The 20,623-nt window shown below is 34.7% G+C and overlaps 2 protein-coding genes across 5 annotated transcripts in view; one reads left to right on the top strand and one right to left on the bottom strand.

The window, feature by feature from the left end:
* LOC145332822 (uncharacterized) overlaps window positions 1-18,423 on the top strand; it is a 45,024-nt gene extending 26,601 nt beyond the window's left edge. The window contains exons 13-31 of one of the 4 annotated variants that reach the window (XR_013884323.1): window positions 585-714; window positions 1,177-1,330; window positions 2,366-2,528; window positions 3,234-3,331; window positions 3,698-3,829; window positions 4,332-4,501; window positions 5,869-5,964; window positions 6,378-6,512; window positions 7,210-7,274; window positions 7,571-7,642; window positions 8,315-8,467; window positions 9,079-9,344; window positions 9,654-9,733; window positions 10,107-10,185; window positions 10,788-11,016; window positions 12,375-12,520; window positions 13,163-13,252; window positions 14,389-14,482; window positions 14,735-18,423. Coding sequence is in view for 1 of the 4 variants with exons in the window: in XM_080177891.1 (XP_080034017.1) it covers window positions 585-714; window positions 1,177-1,330; window positions 2,366-2,528; window positions 3,234-3,331; window positions 3,698-3,829; window positions 4,332-4,501; window positions 5,869-5,964; window positions 6,378-6,512; window positions 7,210-7,274; window positions 7,571-7,642; window positions 8,315-8,467; window positions 9,079-9,344; window positions 9,654-9,733; window positions 10,107-10,185; window positions 10,788-11,016; window positions 12,375-12,520; window positions 13,163-13,240 (2,246 nt within the window). In the remaining 3 variants the exon portion in view is untranslated. Of the gene's footprint in view, window positions 1-584; window positions 715-1,176; window positions 1,331-2,365; window positions 2,529-3,233; window positions 3,332-3,697; window positions 3,830-4,331; window positions 4,502-5,868; window positions 5,965-6,377; window positions 6,513-7,209; window positions 7,275-7,570; window positions 7,643-8,314; window positions 8,468-9,078; window positions 9,345-9,653; window positions 9,734-10,106; window positions 10,186-10,787; window positions 11,017-12,374; window positions 12,521-13,162; window positions 13,253-14,388 lie in introns of all 4 variants that reach the window. The other 3 variants (XR_013884322.1, XR_013884321.1, XM_080177891.1) reach the window with 3 other exon arrangements.
* Window positions 18,424-19,874: 1,451 nt separating this feature from the next.
* The window catches only part of LOC145331347 (uncharacterized), a 51,441-nt gene continuing 50,692 nt past the window's right edge, over window positions 19,875-20,623 (bottom strand). Inside the window, exons 28-29 of the mRNA XM_080175964.1 lie at window positions 20,364-20,442; window positions 19,875-19,960 (exon numbers count right to left, since the gene is read on the bottom strand). Coding sequence (XP_080032090.1) covers window positions 20,417-20,442 — 26 coding nt within the window. The 3' untranslated portion in view covers window positions 19,875-19,960; window positions 20,364-20,416. The remainder of the gene's footprint in view (window positions 19,961-20,363; window positions 20,443-20,623) is intronic.

Genomic DNA, 20,623 nt, shown 5'->3' with positions numbered 1-20,623 from the left:
TATATTGTTACCGCTAGATGGTGACCCGCTCCTAATTGTACATTTGCTGTGATAGCCGCAGGTAAATAGATAAATAGATAATTTTATGTGCATTCAAGTAGCGAAGCAAATAGCTGGGAGGGAGGGGACATTGGATTGTAAATTACACTGTTATCCAAAGCATTTCAACAACGTTTTTTTTTATAAATTTGATCAAATATTTTCATACATGTGCCTTTGAGATAGAAACAAAACAAGGATGACAACATCCATAAGTAGCGAAGCCAAAAAATCGTTGATAGGAATACATTTAAAGAGTATTTGTTAAAGTTTAGATTTATCCGTCATGGCTGTTTTATTCAAACGACGGGATATTTAATTTAGATATCCTTATCTAGAAACATTTATAAAATCAGACCATAAACTCCAAAGATATGGGGGAAAATATATTAATAGGTTAAAACCTGCTAATAAGCAGTCCGACCGACGTAGATGTTTTATAGTTAATTATGGTCCTTAATGCTGAGAATGTTGTCAAAAAGTTTCAGTAGTCTATCTTTAATAGGAGCTGAGAAAATCACATTTACCCTTATCCTTGTTTTTAGGTTGCGCCTCCTGTCCCAAGATAGATTGTGAGAGAGAGGGATGCAATTTTTCTTTCTGTTATCATTGTAAGGCTGAGTGGCATCCAAACATCACTTGTGATCAGGCCAGGGCTAAGAGACATCCAGTCAGGTAGCTAGCTATCTTTCTATCAAAATATCTCTATCTTTTTATATCTCTAGCTAACTTCTTTTTTTCATATAATCTATTTGATTACATTAATTTATCGTCTTGGTTTATCCATCTATCTATATATCAGTCTGTCTGTCTTTATATCTATCGGTCTGTCTCTATCTGTCTGTTTGTCTGAATATATGTTGGTATGTCCATAGATCTGGAAGTGAGGACAGTGGTGTGTCTGTCTGTATATCTATCTATCTATATCTAGAAGTGAGGACAGTGGTGTGTCTATCTATCTAGATCTGGAAGTGAGGACATGGGTGTGTCTGTCTATCTATCTATCTTTCTATCTATCCATCTAGATCTTGAAGTGAGCACAGTGTTGTGTCTATCTATCTGTATATCTATATCTATCTATCTAGATCTGGAAGTGAGGGCAGTGGTGTGTCTATCTATCTATATCTATATATCTAGATCTGGAAGTGAGGACAGTGGTGTGAACGGAGGAGGGCTGGAGGTGAAGGTGTGTCCCAGGTGCAGTGTTCTCATTGTCAAGATGGATGATGGCTCCTGCAACCATATGACATGTGCTGTCTGCGGCTCAGAGTTCTGCTGGTTGTGTATGAAGGTAGGTAGATAGATAGATAGGTAAACAGATATATAGATAAATATAGATAGTTATTGTTAAACTATTAAGTTTATGGAGACATTGGTCTTTAAAATGACATTGGTACTCAAAGTTTTATAATTATGTTGCCTTTAGTATTCATTAGCTCATAAACTTTTGGTACTTCCATTGAATTTGGATTGGTTGTTTTCAAACTGGTCGTGTCCAATCTTTTCAATTTTAATCTACTTAAGAGGTAGGTAATATCATATCATTGGGGTTGTCATTGTCTTATCCCTTAAGATCCCTGAGATATATACATACTGAATACTAGCAAATTGAATCAGGGATCTAACTAAAGGGCAGAGATGGCATAAAAAAAACCACGTGGTTTAAATCAAGTGGTTTAAACCAAAAAAACCAAGCTTAAAAAAAAAATAAGGTGGGATGGCTTAAATGTTTTTTTTTTAAATATTTAAATCTTTCCAGTTATATATTTCATAACGTAAATAATACAGTAAATAACTGTCAGTCAGGGTTGTCAAATCAGGCGGTCGCTTTTGGGCGGGCGGTTTTGGGATGGCCTTTTTCGGGTCCTTTTGGGCAGATTTGGGCACCCCCCGTTTCGGGAGTGAAAAAAGAGGGGGGGGGGGGGCAGGCCTATAATTTGGATATTATTAAAAAAACAACAAAAAAACCTGGTTTTTATCGAAAAAAAAACAAAAAAAAAACCTAGTTTAAACCAAAAAAAAACAAACTGGTTTGTTCTTTTTTTATAAAGCCTGTTTTTTTTCCATCTCTGCTAAAGGGATAAGACAATCATCAATAAATTGATATACATCCCAAATGATGATACACAAAATAACCCTTTCTTTATAATAAAATTAGTGATTGAAACGTTTGAACACGCAAATTTGTAAACCAACCAATCAAATTCAGTAAAAGTCCCCAAAGAAAATTAGTTATAAAATTTTGTGGACTAGTGTAATAAACAGCCTATTGTCCCCTCTCTTTTTCTTCGAATACTAGTAATAGAAACAATATTTTTTTCCTCAGGAAATATCTGACCTGCACTACCTGTCCCCCTCTGGCTGCACCTTCTGGGGCAAGAAGCCGTGGAGCCGCAAGAAAAAGCTGTTGTGGCAGCTGGGCACCATTGTGGGAGCTCCCGTGGGGATAGCCCTCATTGCTGGCATCTCCATACCTGCCATGGTTATAGGTAATATTGTATTTTATAATTTTGCTTTGCCGCTTTTTAATTTTATGCATGATTCTATAGGTATTCTTAAACTTTAGGAAAAAGTGTGGGGGGGGGGATTTTTGCTCTAGAATTGTGTTGTTAGGTAGCACTTAAACATTTATAACATTTAGATTACTTTAGGTGTGTTAGGTGGGGGGGGGGGGGGGGATGGTGATTCGACCAACCCCTCCCTCTCTCAATTTTAATTTTAAAAAGAAACATTAAAAAAATATTCAGGGTTTATATTTTTCTAGGGGCGATTAACTTTTGATAGGGGGTCATACCCTCCCCCAAAATAGTTATAAACCTTTCAAGGACCTATGAGAAGTTTCGCTGGAAAGCAGAACTAAATTAGGTCCAGCGTTGAGCGAGATCCTTAAGTATAAACAGACACACAGACACATTGTACTTTTATTTAAGGATATAATAATAGTTATTTATCGCATCGTATTATAAACAGCTTCTCGCGGATATAAAAATTGTACAATTATAAGATTAAAACCAGTTTATTTAGCCCCGAGATGAATCTTATGATTGAACATTTTTATATTGGTAGAAAACTGGATATAGATATAATACGATGCTATACATAAATTTTCATTTTGGCTGACAGAACCGGTTCTAATCCACCGGATATTAATTGGTTTTGAAAGCATTCAGGAAATACTTATCCTTTTATTTCAGGTATTCCTGTGTGGGTGGGCAGAAGAATTAAGTCAAGACACACGTTCTCATCTAAACCTAGAAGAGTGACTGCCATAGCAGCTGGGGTTGTGTCTTCGGTAGGTCCTGAGACAGATAGATAGATAGCTGGGTAGATAGATAGAAATAGATACAGTAATTGTAATCTGATTCTGAACTAAGAGTTACAGCAGCAGAAGTTTGGCTTTCATAGTTAGATAGATATAGATAGCAAGGTTGTTAGATAGCTAGGTAGTAAGATAAATAGATACCTAGCTAGGTAGATAAAGATTAAGATAGATGATTGACAGATTTCAAGAATCCATATACAGTTATAACAGCTGGGGTAGAGTATAAGGTATTTCCTTTAATAGTTAATTTTGAAATTTTGTTAAAAGAGATAAATGGTTATTGAGAAGTCTTTTATAGAGAATATCACCTATTCTAATTCTATTTGTTTGTTACAGGTGTTCGTGTCCCCAATTCTTGCTGGCCTAGTTGTGTGTGTGGGCGTACCTTGTCTGCTAGCTTATGTATATGGAGTGGTACCCTTCTCTCTGTGTAGATCTGGTGGGTGTGGTCTCTCTACTACAACACAGGTATAGATAGATAGATAGGTGGGAGTACCTTATCTGCTAGCATACGTATATGGAGTGGTACCCTTCTCTCTGTGTAGATCTGGGGGGGTGTGGTCTCTCTACTACAACACAGGTATAGATAGATAGATAGTTGGAAGTTCCTAAACTTGTTCAAAATAATAGACATTGATTAGGAAAACTGCAAAGGGGGGGGGGGTTGTTACTTTAATTTCAGTCATTTGACAAATAATCAGAAAAAGAGGGAACAATGGACTGTCTATTACACTAGTCCCAAATTTTTATAATAATGTTTTCTTATTCGTTGGCATAACAACTTTGGGAACTTTTACTGAATCTTTGTTGGTTTGTTTGTTAAATTGAATATTTAAACGTTACAACCACTTATAGTAATATACAGAAGCGGTAATTTTGGTGTATAATCATTGGGAATGTACATCAATTTATCGACCATTGTCTTATCCCTTTAGATCCCTGCATATGACAATTAATTTTGTGTATTTAGGGTGTTCGTATAGACGTTGACGAGGAGAACTGCGGGGGTGGCTACAACAGGAAAACTCCCGGGGGGCAGCAGACAGACGTGAACAGACAGGTGGTGGCCAACCCCAGCATCGGGGAGCTCAGCCTTGGTCCAGCTTCACTCAGCATGGGCAGTGGCAGCCATCTTGATAGGTAAGGTGTGTGTGTGTGTGTGTGTGTGTGTGTGTGGGCAGCCATCTTGATAGGTTAGGTGTGTGTGTGAGTGTGGGCATTGGCAGCCATCTTGATAGGTAAGGTGTGTGTGTGGGCATTGGCAGCCATCTTGATATGTGAGGTGTGTGTTAGTGTGGGCAGTGGCAGCCATCTTGATAGGTAAGGTGTGTGTTTGTGTTTGGGCAGCCATCTTGATAGGTAAGGTTTGTGTGTGTGTGTGTGTGTGGGCAGCTATCTTGATAGGTAAGGTTTGTGAGTGTGTGTGTGTGTGTGTGTGTGTGGGCAGCCATCTTGATAGGTAAGGTTTGTGAGTGTGTGTGTGTGGGGGGGGGCAGCCATCTTGATAGGTAAGGGGTGTGTGTGTGTGTGTGTGGGGGGGGGCAGCCATCTTGATAGGTAAGGTGTGTGTGTGTGTGTGGGGGGGGGGGGGCAGCCATCTTGATAGGTAAGGTGTGTATGTGTTAGGGGGGGGGGGGCAGCCATCTTGATAGGTTGGTATGGTGTGTGTGTGGACAGCCATCTTGATAGGTAAGGTGTGTGTGTGTGTGTGGGCAGCCATCTTGATAGGTAAGGTGTGTATGTGTTAGGGGGGGGGGGGCAGCCATCTTGATAGGTTGGTATGGTGTGTGTGTGGACAGCCATCTTGATAGGTAAGGTGTGTGTGATAAGTAAGGCTGTCGGCGTGATATTATCCCTATTAAATAAACGTATGCACTTGTAATGAATATTTAATGGTTGGTTTCCAACTATTAGTGTCAAAACTTTGCAACCAATAATTCTTAACTATCAACAGTAGGGGTAATTTGAAATGTCCATTGTATTATCCCTTAAAATCTGCGATTTAAATCTTATAGGTTATAAAATTGTTATAGGTTTCAAAAGAGTTAAAAAAAATAGTTCTTTGACCATAAACAAAATATAGAAATTACTAGCGGCTACGCCCCTAGAAGCCTCTAGGGGGCACTTGAGGAGAAGAGAGTCAAATTTAATAACCTAACTTCTTATTTTAAATTTTAAAAGAAAAATTTTTTGGGGGGGCGAAAATTTTGTTTTGTTGGGGGGGGGGGATGCCTCCCCTTTCATTTTTAATTATAGTTAAAAAAAATTTTTTTAAAATTTTTGAGGGGGGGGATTTTTCATTTTTTGGGGGGGTCGGGGGTGTCCCACCCCCCAAAAAAATAGTTATTAACCTTCCCGGGACTTATGAGAAGCTACCCTGTTAAGGAGAACCCGGTCGGTTCAGCGGTTAGCGAGATCCTTCGGTACAAACACACAGACACATAGACATCCTGTTACTTTAGTATAAGGATAATATGAAAGCCAAAATTAATTTTGATTTATTTTAGATTGGCTGAATGTGATAGAGAGAGTGCTAGTAACACAGCTATAGCTGGATATAGTCTTACTGGTTCTGTAGCTAGCTCATACCTGGGACAACATAGGTATCTATCTATCTGTATATATAACTAATAATAGCTGGATATAGTCTTACTAGTTCTGTAGCTAGCTCATACCTGGGACAACATAAGTATCTATTTTTGGAATACTGATTCCTTGGACAACAAAGTACAATGTTATAAGTAAAGCATCTTTATAATTAATTCCTAAAAATGTAAGTATGTCCTTAAACATTATCATGTAGGTATTTAAGCAGTTTTTCAACTAATTTACTTACAATTTTGTTTCGAATTTTCTACATTCGATTCTAATTATTCAGCACTCTACAAGAGTTATTGTTTGTTTGTCCTACCGTTTCAGAGCTTTGCTTTTATGGATGTTGTCATCCTTGTTTTCATCACAAATATCTTGTTATTTTAGTGATACTTATTGATATGAAACTCCTTGTTACAATTAGATTGGAGGTTGGAGCTGATGTCCACCCGCGGAAAAAATTCTCCTTCTCAAGTGAGCGCTTGAGCGAGACGGTCAGCCTGTCAGAAAAGTCGGCCACCGTCAGTCTGGCCGACAATGACGGCGGAGCTAGCACCAGGCAAGGGGTTAAGCAAATGGTTTTGTTCTATAAGATCATGTAAACGGCGTAGACAGTTTATTTTCCTTGATATAAAGTTGTGTAAAAGTCCTCAGATAAAGAGGGGACATGAGTCCCCAAAGTTTGATACTTACGTTTTCTTATTCATTGGCTGAACAACATTGGGGACTTGATTGAATTTTGATTGGTTGGTTTATTTAGTTGAGAACCACTAATTTTGATCTATAGAAGGGGTAATATTGTGTATAATTATTGGGGTTTACATCAATTAAATTTATCGGCCATTGTCTTATCCCTTTAGATCCCTGAAAGTATTTTCTTTCTTGTTGGAAGAGGGGACAGTGAGATACTTATTTGTTTATTCCTTGGATTTTCTCTTGTGGGGTTGAACTAGGGATGGAGGGGACAATGGACTCTGAATTACAAAGGTACCCAAACTTTTATAAACACGGTCTCCTTACTTGTTGGCTCAAAAATGTGGGGTACTTTTTTGAAATCTTGATTAGTTAATTACATTTTTAGTTTATAAATTTATTCTACAGAAGGGGTAAATTTGTTTGTTATCATTAGGGAAATACATTATATCATAGTCCATTGTATTATCCCTTATGAAGTTATTATCCTCTGTTGACCAAACTTTTAAGAATAGCTTAAAACCTGTATGTAGTATGTAATTTGCTTATCCCATTGTGACCAGGGCATTGGCTGGCAGTATTATCCAGTATAGGATGGAGAATACTAGTGTTAACAGTTATAAAACAGGTCAGTACTATCCAGTATTATCTAGTATCTACACCTGCAAAAATTTGCAAATTGGCATCTAGAGAAAGTGACATTTTTAATCAAATCATTTGATGTTTACCAAAATAGATTTAAACTGAAACAAATAGATTCAAATTTCAGTCAAAATTAATAATTTGATATTTCAATTGAGCTACCTATGAACTGTTGATAGAAAGCTGAACTTCATGAATGCTTTTAGGATGATTTTAAATGTAGTTTAAAATAAATTTAGTCAATACTATTTTATGTAATGTTTTCAAATTTGTATTGTTTAGGTCAAGCCACGCCAGGGAGTAGTATAAGTGCTGGTCATGATATAGAGGGAGTTTCATACAGGCCTGATACAGGTGATACATAGATACATAGATAGATACACCAGGGTGTAGTATTAGTGCTGGTCATGATATAGAGGGAGTTTCATACAGCAGAGATACATAGATACATATATAGATACATAGATACACCAGGGTGTAGTATTAGTGCTGGTCATGATATAGAGGGAGTTTCATACAGGCCTGATACAGGTGATACATAGATACATATATAGATACACCAGGGTCTAGTAGTAGTACTGGTCATGATATAGAGGGAGTTTCATACAGGCCTGATACAGGTGATACATAGATACATATATAGATACACCAGGGTCTAGTAGTAGTAATGGTCATGATATAGAGGGAGTTTCATACAGGCCTGATACAGGTGATACATAGATACATATATAGATACATAGGTACACCAGGGTGTAGTATTAGTGCTGGTCATGATATAGAGGGAGTGTCATACAGGCCTGATACAGGTGATACATAAATGCATAGGTACCTGTATAATAGGGTTGGGCTGGATACTTTTTTTTGCTCGATACCGGATATCCAGCCAAATTACCGGTTTTCCTGTGAAAAAAAAATTTCTCGGACGGGACACTGTAATACATAGATAGTATAGGTAGATACATAAATAGATAGATATATAGATACATAGATACAGGTTATACATGAATACATTTGTTCTCTGTTTAGACATGTGCCTGTACCCAAGCGGGGACGAGATATCGGTGCGCAGTGTGCCAGGTATGCGCTCACTTTCTCCAGTGCACGGAGAGGATGTGAGCGCGGCATTGCGCAGGTCACGTGGCAGACGGATACTCGAGAAACAACAGAGTGAGACTTCAGGTAGGTTTTATTTGGCGGGAAAAAGTGTAGTTTTTATTTTTTGAATTTAAAGAGACTCCATAAAACAAAGTGGTAATATTATTATCGTAGAAATCATTATTGTTCATTTCTGACTTTAGTGATTATTGTGTTCCTTACAGTGGCTAGCTACAAGTCTATCCCAAGGATATGATGATTTGAATTCTCCCTACAGTATGCTGTTTGTTTCTAATATTCATAGGGGCAGATTATAGAAGGTCACATACCATACCTACCCAGTATGACATGAGGTTAAATAGTAATTTGTAAGTTATGATTCCAATTACCTATACATTTTGTAACAGAAATGGATATAGATATTCTAACAGAGGGATATTGTCGTCATTTTAGGTTGCTAATATGGATATCATTTATCCGGTAGAAGGAGAGGGTGGTGGATCAGGGGATCTTTTTTTAGCCAGCTAAATGTTTCATTTTATTATAATCTTGTGTAAGATCGAAGTAATAATAAATCCTTTATAACAGAACATGGAACTAAATTAAATACAGTTATATGGTTGAATATTGTCCCTATTAAGAACACATATATACATACATACCTAATGGACACACCAAAACTCTCTAATATTCAGGTAACGATGATTTGGGTAGTGGGGGTGGGGGGAGCCAGGGCGAGATAGCCAGTGACAGGGTCAGGTTTGACTCGCATATTAGCTACCTGGATACCTCTATACCTGGACCCTCCAGCTACCTGGATACCTCCTCCAGCTGCCTGCTGCCACCCTCTGGCAGCTCTGTCCCGTTAGCAGCAGCTGTTGGCAGCAGTGCTGTCACAGTGACAGCGGCGGCTGCTCCACAAGATAATATTCCTAGTGAGAGAGCCAGATTAGTTATCAAGGTATAATATTAATATATTAATTGATTATAAAAATAATAAGAATTACCTATCTAGTTGAATTTGAATTTAAAGCAGCTCAGGGATATAAAGGGATAAGACAATGGCTGATAAATTTATCTAAACCCCAATGAATTTTTATTAAATTACCCCTACTGTAGATGAAACATTTGGACACTCAACCTAATGAATAAACCAATCAAAATTCAAAAAGTCCCTAAAGTTGTTAGGCTAATGAAAAAGAAAATGTTATTGTAAAACTTTGGGTACTAGTAATGCCTGTATGTAAGTATCCCATAATATTTGTTGTAGAAAGGAGACTTAGATCAAGAAACTTTGAGGGAGGAAACTGCTGAGGAACTTGCCCTAGTAGTTTCTCCAATAACTCCTAGGTAGGTATTAAGAAAATATAGATAGATAGATAGACATTATAGATAAGTACTAAAGTAGTTAGAAAGATTGAATTTAAATAGATAGGTAGATTGACAGTTAGATAGAAAGACAGATAGCTAGTTAGATGTATAGATTAATTTATGTTATTAAATAAGTTACCTAGTCTTTTTTGATGGATGAAAAACTAAATAATGAATACGTTATAATTTGTTAACACTGAAAATTATTGACTTTTCATAGTGTCAAAATTTAAAAAGTTCTCAACTTATCAAGAATTAACATTCATAATTAGTTTAAATTGTAGATTAGTATTGCTTACATTAATTGTTAGCTTGGTTCCACAGATAGAATGACAGACTTTATAATTTGTAGGGCCAGATCAGTTTCTCCACTTACTGCAGACAGTCCTGTATGCAGCCTGCCACAGATTCTGGAACAGCCAGTCATCCAGGTAGAAACTTTTACCTGGAACAGCCATATTTGTTACCTGGAGGTGGAACAGTAAATTATCCAAATATATATTCTGGAGCAGCAGTCATTTGGGTAATTTTTACCTGGAACAGTCATTAGGTATCATTCCTTGTAATCCAGGTGGCTGTTCTAGTTATAGGTATGAGGATGATGACCTCTTGGGGGGCTTGGTGTAGTTTCAGGTTTTAGACCTATAAACTCACATACTATGTATCTTATGATTTCAATGCAAAGCATTCATTAACCTTTGGACAACAAACCCTCTCTCTGGAAGTCCATACTGTGCATGCTAATGAGTTACACCTGTTTAAAGGCCAAATCATTCCTCCTTCTCTTACTATTGATGTCATTGTCAGGCATAGCATTAGCAGGTTACATTTTAGTGTTTCTAGTATAAAACAAGTATTCATTAGCCAGTCCTTTAAATATTGATTTTTACCTGAAAATCCAGGTTTTAATTTTTTACCTGGAACATTTAAGGTTGATATTTAATTTTCCCTGGTAGAATGATTTGGTTAAGATTTGAATAACATAAAATATTCTAAACTGTTCTTATAAATTGTTTTTTTATATTAATTTTAGATTGATGAAAGCTTGCCACTGTCCTGCTGTGTAACTGAAACCTCTCCACGTGTCTTGCAGCACCTAGACTTGACAATAACAGACAGTAGCTCCGCCCAGCATGAGGAGGAGTGCATCCAGGATCAGTCTAACATCTCGCTGGTCCTGGTGGATGGTCAGTCCAGTAATAATAGTGGTACTAGTACACACATACAACGCACACAAAGTACAGACAATAGTATAATAGAAGGTATTGTAACAAAATTATGTTTGTTTTGATAAATAATAATTCTAATATTTTTTCAACACAAAGACGATATTTGACTCGTTATAATTGTACGCGGCAATTACGTAAGCGTACCATGTTTTTTATCAGCTGATCTTTGGTAAAAGCGAAGCTTTTCTATAATTAGGTCCGTTTTCGTCGGTTTGTAACAGATAGCTTTATTCGTTAATTCAGGCATGTTAGAATTGTCCTATCTATTTCAAATTTTTCATGGTGATTCCTTTAGTAGTTAGGTACAATTTAGAAATCGTAGCAATTCTATAATCATTACCAAAATTTCCATATGTCCATTTTAAACATGTTGATTTTTAAAACTTTTTTAACAACAAATTTTTATGTGATGTAATCACCCGATTGGTCTGATTTTTGGTATATTGATTCCTGGGACAACAAAGTATAATGTTACAAGTGAAGCAACTCTATATTCAAGTCCTAAATATGTAAGTATGTACATTAACATTATCCTGTATAAAGCAATTTTTCAACAAATTTACTTACAATTTTGCTTCGACTCTCATACATTTATATCCTGAATCTGATTATTCAGTTCTGACACTATAATTTTGTTAATGACCTTTTTTCCTACCATTTCAGTGCTCCGCTTTTATGGATGTTGTCATTCTTGTTTTTATTTACTTTACATACAGTCAATTGACATCTGACTTTTGACAGTCCAGTAGTACTAGTACACACATACACCGCACACAAAGTACAGACAATAGTATGATAGAAGGTATTGTACCAAAATTATGTTAATTTTGATAGATAATAATTCTAATATTTTTTCAACACAAAGACGACATTTGACTCGTTATAATTGTATGCGGCAATTACGTAAGCGTACCATGTTTTCAATCAGCTGATCTTTGCTTACATTTACTTTACATACAGTCAATTAACATCTGAATTTTGATAGTCCAGTAGTACTAGTACACACATACACCGCACGTACACAGACAATAGTATGATAGAAGCTATAAAGTAATTTACTTATTTTTGAATAGACAATAAAGAGACAATGATTATCATTATTATGATAAATTTTAATTTGTTAATTTAGCGCATAATTAAACATTAAGTTTGTTCTAAAAGAATGCTCTAAGATTTCTGAAATTATTGCAAGTTTGTCATAATTAAAACAAACAATCCTTAAAAGCATAAAGATTACAAAGTAAACTATTTAATATTTATATTTAATATGACATGAATTTAGCTGACTGTATGTAAATGCAAAACGTGATAGTCGTACGTAATTGCCGTGTACAATTATAAAGAGTCAAATGTCGTTTTTTTGTTGAAATAATAATATAAAATTGTTACAGGTACACCGGTACATGAAAGTACACTGGTTAATGAAGATGTTGACTCGCCGCGGAGTATAACAAATTTACTGGAGGCTGATGATGATGGACATGGTGATGGTGGGGAGACAACTGTCTACACCTCCTGCCTTAGCCAACATGATACGGTAAGACCACAGGGAATGTAAAGGGATAAGACAATGGCCGATAAATTGGTGTACATTCACAATGATGATACAAAATTTACCCCTCTGTACATTTTAATTAGTTTAGACAATCAAGTTAATGAACCAACCATTCAAAATTCATTAAAAGTCCCCAAAAGTTGTTGTGCCAATGAATAAGAAAAACCTTATAAAACTGATGGGGTAAGACCACAGGGAATCTAAAGGGATAAGACTATGGCCGATAAATTGATGTACATCCACAGAGATGATACACAAAATTAACCCTTCTGTACATTTTAATTAGTGGTTAAAACATTTAGACAATCAAGTTAATGAACCAACCATTCAAAATTCATTAAAAGTCCCCAAAAGTTGTTGTGCCAATGAATAAAAAAACCTTATAAAACTTTGAGTAGCAAGCCAATATTTATTAACAGTATGTCTGTACGTCTATTTTTAACATACTCTTTTATTGTTGACACAATTTTTTCACATGATATAAATGTCCTATTAACATGATTTTTTTCTGATGTGATTCCTAAGACAATCAGGCATCCGCATAAGCAAGAAAAGTTAACATTAAAAATGTCATATTTATTGATTTATTGGCAATACCTGCCTGAATAACCAATATTATTCTAGGAGTTAACAGATACAACAGTGTACACATCCGCTCATAATTCAATTAGTATTAACGTGTCCGGCTCAAACAATAACTAATAATTTTAACAGGTAATATATTTTTACGCATCGCTTCGAAATCGATTTATATCCTGTGGATTAGAACTAGTTCTCAGCCATACGAAAAAATTATGTCTTGCATCATATTATATCCATTTTTCTACGAAAATAGAGATATGCAATGATAAGATTAAAAATTTTTTTAGCCAAAAATCTCGGGCATCTCGGGCCTAGAAAATGGTTTTAATCTTATTATTGTACATTTTATATCCGCTTAAAGCTGTTTATGATCGAATGCGAGATATCTGTAATACAAAGTAGAACGATGTCTGTCTGTTTGTTTGTCTGTCTGTCTGTTTGTTTGTAGCGAAGGATCTCGCTAACCGCTGAACCGATCGGGTTCTTCTTTACAGGGTAGCTTCTCATAGGTCCCGGGAAGGTTTATAACTATTTTCTTATTTTCTTATTTCTTGGACACCCCCAAACCCCCCAAAAATGAAAATACCTTCCCCCATAAAAAAAGTTATCTTTTTAAAACTAAAATTAAAATAGTGGGGTCGACAACCCCCCACCCAAAAAAAAAAAAAATCTCCCCCCCCCCCAAAAAAAAAAAAGAAATTATTTTTTTAAAATTTTTCTTTTAAATCTAAAGTACGAAAAATTGGTTTAATCAAACCTCTTGGGGCAAGTTAAGCACTTAATCCCCCCCCCCCCCTCCACCCACTAGTTAGAAAATAAATGGGAGGTGCCTATCACGTGCGGGGGAGATATGCTTAGGGCTACCAATACAACATAACCAAAAATAACACAAACCTGCCCTTAACTAATACCAAGCTTCCCTGAAAAATGTGTAACAATCCGTCCAGTCGTATCAGAGATCTTAGTGGACATACATATTACTTTTTTTCATTCCGAGTCATAAGTTTTTCTTTGTTTTGTTTGAAAAATCGATATATTATTACTTGGATGTGGCACCAGATTTTCAAGTACTCTGATAAAGAAATACTCGCAGCTGGCTAAGATAATATCCCCCCCCCCTCTATCCACCCCCTTTACCCCATTCCCCTCCTCTTTTACCTACTGGATGAACGAACTGACCAATAGATGAAGTCTATATAAGTAAACTAAATTGATAAAAAAAATTCCTTGTCAATATATCCACGTATATATTATATCCATTGTTTCAGATATAAGGTGGATGGACACTTTCTAGAAAAAGAATTATTCAGCTTATTCAGAGATGAAATCAAAAAATCACATTTTTTAATAGTTTTCTAAACAGTTTTGGTATTATTTAGTATATGTTAGTATTGTTAAATATAGCCAATTTTGTTACAAGGATGATAACATAAGTTAGAACTGAGGAGTAATTTTGTTTATATTGATACAGGGATCTAAAGAGATAGGACAATGGCCGATACATTGATATACATAACCAATGATGATGCACAAAATTATCCCTTCTGTAGATTAAAATCAGTGCACTTGCATATACTAAAAAATGCCAAAAAATATAAATTTTCACATTTACAGTACAAGTAATTATGTTTCTAGTATCGCTTCGAAACCGATCATAATCCGGTGGATTAGAACCGGTTCTCAGCCATACTAAAAAATTTTCGTATTATATCCAGTTTTCTTTGAATATAAAAATGTACAATCATAAGATTAAAACCAGATTTTCATCCCGTTCCTTTGGCATCTCGGGGCTTAAAAAACTGGTTTTGATCTTATAATTGTACATGTTTTTATCGGCGGAAAGCTGTTTATATTACGATACATATGTCGGTGGCTTAATACGTAATATTAATACATAAATGTTTCATATTTGTAAAGATTCTTTTTTAATACACTTTGTCTGTTTGTCTGTCTGTCTGTTTGTCAATAGGGCCTAAAATTCAAATAATACTGTTATGTTTGGCAAACTTTAATAGATGTTGTCCACGGAAAAGAAAATAGAAAACCCAGGATAACCAAACCACCTGGCCTTATATATATATTACACAAGCGGCTACGTCCCTAAAGTCCTCTAGGGGCAGGCAAAAGCGGGGGGAGGCTAGTTTCTCTAGCGAAGGTCGTGGTGCCCTCTCTCCTCAAATAGTTATAAACCTTCCCAGGACCTTTGTAAAGCTACACAGTAAAGAAGAACCATATCGGTTCAGCGGATAGCGAGATCATTCTGTTGAGACACACAGATCCTGTTAATATTTTCTTATCCGCGGACAACTTTCTATATTACCATTTGATAAATATTTTTTACTTTATTAATTGCTATTTAAATTTTCTATTTGTGCTTTATAAATGTTTTCACTAAATTTTAATTGACAAAAATTACAATCACTTAACTTTCATAGAGAGAACTCATGGAGGGGGGGGGGGGACATTGGGCTGTTTATTACACTAGTCCCCAAAGTCTTGTAATAACGTTTTCTTATTCGTTGGCTGAACAACCTTGGGGACTTTTATTTAATTTTGATTGGTTGGTTTATTAAGATGAGTGTCCAAACGCTTCAACCATTGATTGTAATCCACAGAAGAGGTAATATTGTGAAATCCTCATTGGAGATACACATCAATTTATCGGCCAATGTCTTAGTTTGAATCCAACATATCAAGTTTTAATAAAAGTTGAGGCAATGATTGAGCTGTCTTTGTTATATAAGTTTAAGTACCGGTGTAATTTACAGTCCAATGTCCTCTCCCTCCCTGATATTTTAATTGTATAAGATAAGCTGTGTTTTTATTAACTCTTTCTAGGTTTTTTTTTCTATTGTAAGTCATCTTTTTTCACAAATTTATAGGAAAAAAATTAAAGGCTTTCGCTAGAAGTCGAATTTTACAATTATATCAAACTTAATTGTATGTAATTATTTCAGAAGCTTGTATTTGCTTTTATTAAGAAGAAAAGACATTTCTTATGTAAAATTTACAATCAAAAAAGAATTTTATTTAGATCACAAATAATTTTTAAAAGTTAAATATTAGTTATTTATTGCTTCGCGTATTATAGACATCTTTCCGTGTATATTAAACTAAAAATTATAAGATTAAAACCAGTTTTGGTAGCCCCTAGGGGTCGATGGCCCGGGCTAAGAACATTTATATAAGTTTCATTTTATTATTTGCAGAAAGTTATCTATAATGCGATACATTACGGGATTTTTTAGTATGGCTGGGAACCGGTAATAATCCAGCGGATATGAATCGGATTCGTAGCCATACTGAAAAAAAATATCATCAACCTTTAATTTTATTTTTATCTTGAATATTTTTGTCACCGTTATGAATATATTTTATTTTTAAGCTCAAAAATAATTTTATCTAAAATATTAGGTTTTTAAAATTAGACTATTTATACTAAAACTGCCTAAAAAATAATATTTTGTTCTTTACATTTGATTTTAGTGTTCTTATTTTGTTGTGCATGCTTTCTTACAGTTTATTTTATTAAAAATTTTAAACATTCGTCCATAAAATGTTAAGCTTATGTTTTTCGAAAGATGTTCATAGGTTATTTTTATTCCTATTAAGGGGGTGGGAGTTCTGGAAAAGGCTTAGTCTAAGGAGTGAGAGGATAGGTTATTTGCCAAAAAAGTTTAAAATATAGTTTCCTTATATTAAAAAAATATTGTATTTTGCCTCCAGGTTCAGTTCCTGCAGGCCTCCAGATAGTCTCTGGACAGGTAGAAATAAAATAAAAACATAATGTTTTTAAGAGTTAGAGACTCTAACTCTTCAAAAAAAAAATATTTTTAACCTGTCCAGAGACCACCTGGAGGCCTGCAGCACCTGAACCTGAAGGCCAAATCCAATTTTTTTTTTAATATAAGGAAACTACATCATAAAAGCAAATAACCTATCCTCTCACTCCTTGGAAATTAGGGGTGGGCTAGAAAATTTCTAATGCCGGATATCCAGTATCCGGCAGAATATTGAAAATGGTCCAATATCTGGCAAATTAACCAGATACCCAGCAAATTTACCGGATATCCGGCAAATTAACCGGATATCCGGCAAATTAACCGGATATCCGGCATTAGAAATCAGCTGGATATCTGGTATCCAGTCCAACCCAACTGTCAATATCAGATCACATGGCAAAACTTGAAATTTCTCTCTCCCCTTAGGGGACGAAGAAGGTATAAATTACAAAGGGGTAGTTTCACGAATTGCATTTGAAATTAATTTAGTGAACCGCATATTTTTTCCTGGTTAATTGGTTAAACTGCATTTATATGGCATATAATTGACAAAATTTCAATTTTCTACCACGTAGTTTTGAAAATATTAAGACTTGAAAATCGTCTTTTTAAATTGGATATATCACAAAAAGACAAATTAAGTCTTTATATTTTCAAAACTACATGGAAAATAAATTGAAATTCTTTCAAATATATGCCATATAAATATAGTTTAACCCATTAACTAGCAAAATATGCGGTTCACTAAATTAAGTTCAAATGCATTTCGTGAAACTACCCCTTTTACCATGTGATCATTATATTACAGAATAATAAGAAAATCTATGCTCGAATGTGCTAAATTGCGATTTATAATTTGTCGCATTTTAAGCGAAAACTTTTTTTAGGTAATACAGTTGATACAATTTTTACCATATAAAGCACTTTAAGATAAAAAACAACCATATTTGAACATTGGATTTAGCTTTTTTTAACATTTATTTTGAAATTACTGTGATAATTAATTTTTATTCTATATGTATAATGTATATTATTATTGTATATTCTTTAATTTCTAAATATTTTTTATCAGTTTTTAATACATCTGTCTTGAGCAACAAGTGAAGCATTATAGGTTGTGAGTTTGAATCTCAGCCCAAAGACGTTAAAAGTTAGTTGTTCCTACTGCTGCTTTGTCTGATTGAAATGCCTTGGCACACTACAAGGCTCAACTCATACTCAATGCACAGTTAGGATTTTCGAACAAAGTTCGTGCAATCAAAGGGTTGGCAGTTGGAATTTACAAAGTTTAAGCATAAAATAGGCTCAGATTGTGCTAATTATTTTTGTTAGGGTTCTATTTAAATTTGCTCTAGACAGATGTTAAAAACGTTAAAATTATGAAAAATTTCTTCATTATTTTTAATATTTCTGTGAATTTTAAGAAATCAAATTATCCCTTATTAATATTATTTTTATTATTATTATAAAACTGTATTTTGGCTTTTGTTTTAAAATTTTAAATAAATGTTTTTAAATTTACTATATTTTTAAGTGCAGATTTTAAGCAGCGTGGCGGAGCCGTTTGATTTTGGTGCGGCTCCGGCTCCGCGGAGCCGTCTGTGATGATACGGCTCCGGCTCCGACCTAAAATCAAGAAAAACTCGACATATTTTTTTTCTCCTAAGTCTATTTTTGACTTTGAAGGTTTTTAAAGTTCAATTTTTGATATAAATGGATTTGAAAAACTTATAAGGGGCATTTGCACATGAAAAAACAGAGGTACCAAATTTAAATTTATAAAAGATATCTTTATTTATCTAGTCCGGAGCCGTAGCCGTTTTTTTAACGAAAATTACGGTTCCGGCAAAATTTGGCGGCTCGCGGCTCCGCAACACTGATTTTAAGTTCTATGTACTTGCGGTCACGCTCCTATAAGGGAGCACTTCCAGCTCTGTGGTAACGCACTGAGCTACGGTAATAAGAATTCAAGTTGAAACCCACTCCGTGTTGCAATCAAAACATGTCTCAAATCAATCACGCAACCTCCCTCAGTTGCGCGAGAAGGGAGATTGTTAGGTAGTTTGGATGCCTAATAATCAAATGTATAATACCAACACATCCCTTAATCCTAGGCTCCTCTGAGGAGAGTGTCATCCATTATGATGACTTAATCTGGGACACCTGCCATACTCAAAATCGGCGAGGGTGGGGTAATAACGAGGAGCTCTGATGAGAAAGCCTGTCAGCTTAAGCTGGCCATGGTGTACAAAAGTGTCTCAACATACTCCAGGAGTCTTGGGTACAAACTCTAAGAAACTATGGCTAATCTAACAAAAAAAAACGCTCATAGATACCTACTATAATTTGGAAATGAAAATATATATTACAAAGTAAACAATGTCTGTCTGTCTGAAGCTTAAGATCTCTGTAAGCGCTGAACCGATTGGGTTCTACTCTTTAGTAATTATACCTATTGGTTCTGTTGTGGTTTTAAGATATTTTCTTGTTGGGTGGGACACCTCAAATCCCCCCCCCAAAAAAAAAAATTGTCTACTAAATCAAAAATACTAAAAATCACTCCCCCTTCCCCTTATGTGCCCATAGAGGCCTCTAGGGGCGTAAGTGCTAGAAGTATTAAATAGCATTTAAAAGAAAAAATAAAAGTATCAAAGGAAACATCTCAAAAAAACCAATAGAAAAAGTTAACTAAAGAATAGCTTTGTTATGATGATTAAAATATAATTTTATATGCAAAATCATTTATTAAAGCAAAATCATTTTATTAAAGCAAAATAATTTTAGTGAAGCAAAATCATTTAGTTAAAGCAAAATCATTTTATTGAAGCAAAAATCATTTATTAAAGAAAAATCTTTTACTGAAGCAAAATCATTTCAAAATTAAAAAAAATATGTTATTATTTAACAAGCAAAATCATTTCATTTAAGCAAAATTTTATAGCAATATAGATTTTTTTAAATTCAAAATAATGAAAAATCATATTAAAAATAAAATTGTATTTTCTTTGTTCATATCATAGATGTCCATTAAGCAGTAAAGCAGTAGTCTCAATCAGATCTAGAATAAGAAAGGCATCATAAATGAGGGAATATTCAGGGATCTAAATGGATAAGACAATGGCTGGTAAAGTGAAGTAAATCCCCAATGGTGAAACACAGAATTATCTGTGCTGTAGATTATAATTATACCAATAAAATAACAATAAAAGTCCCCAAAGTTGTTCAGCCAGTTGTTGTGTAGATAGATGTTATCACAATGCATAGTAATTCCTATAGAAAGGTAGAGAGATAGATAAATAATTTTAACATTGAACTTAACCCTACACCTTACTTAGACCAGCTGCCCATCTAATTTTTGTACAACCATCTGTCTTAATAAACTTAACATTTGATAATCCCTTTATATTTATGAACTTTGCTACTTATGGATATTGTCATCCTTGTTTAGATTTGAAGCTGACCTGTTGTTGTTATCATAGAGGAATCATAGATCATAGCTATCATAGAGGTATCATTAGATCTCACTCCCTCTCTTTGCTCCTAAAATATATTGTATTATTGATATCAGCTTCTGTAACTTGAAATTTGTTAGATTATTTTTTTTAAAAGGGGGTGTTATATTGGATATAACCATAAGGAGTGAATAATTAAAGTTCATTTCATTAGACTTTGTACTTTTTTATTTAATTAAAAAAGAACTCCCCCCCCCCCCCTCTTTTCT

Source organism: Acartia tonsa, chromosome 11 (genome assembly GCF_053477335.1).
Source record: "Acartia tonsa isolate MP-2025a chromosome 11, ASM5347733v1, whole genome shotgun sequence".
Classification (NCBI taxonomy): domain Eukaryota; kingdom Metazoa; phylum Arthropoda; class Copepoda; order Calanoida; family Acartiidae; genus Acartia; species Acartia tonsa.
Note: the sequence above shows the minus strand (reverse complement) of the source record. Positions and strands in the feature narration are given on the sequence as shown.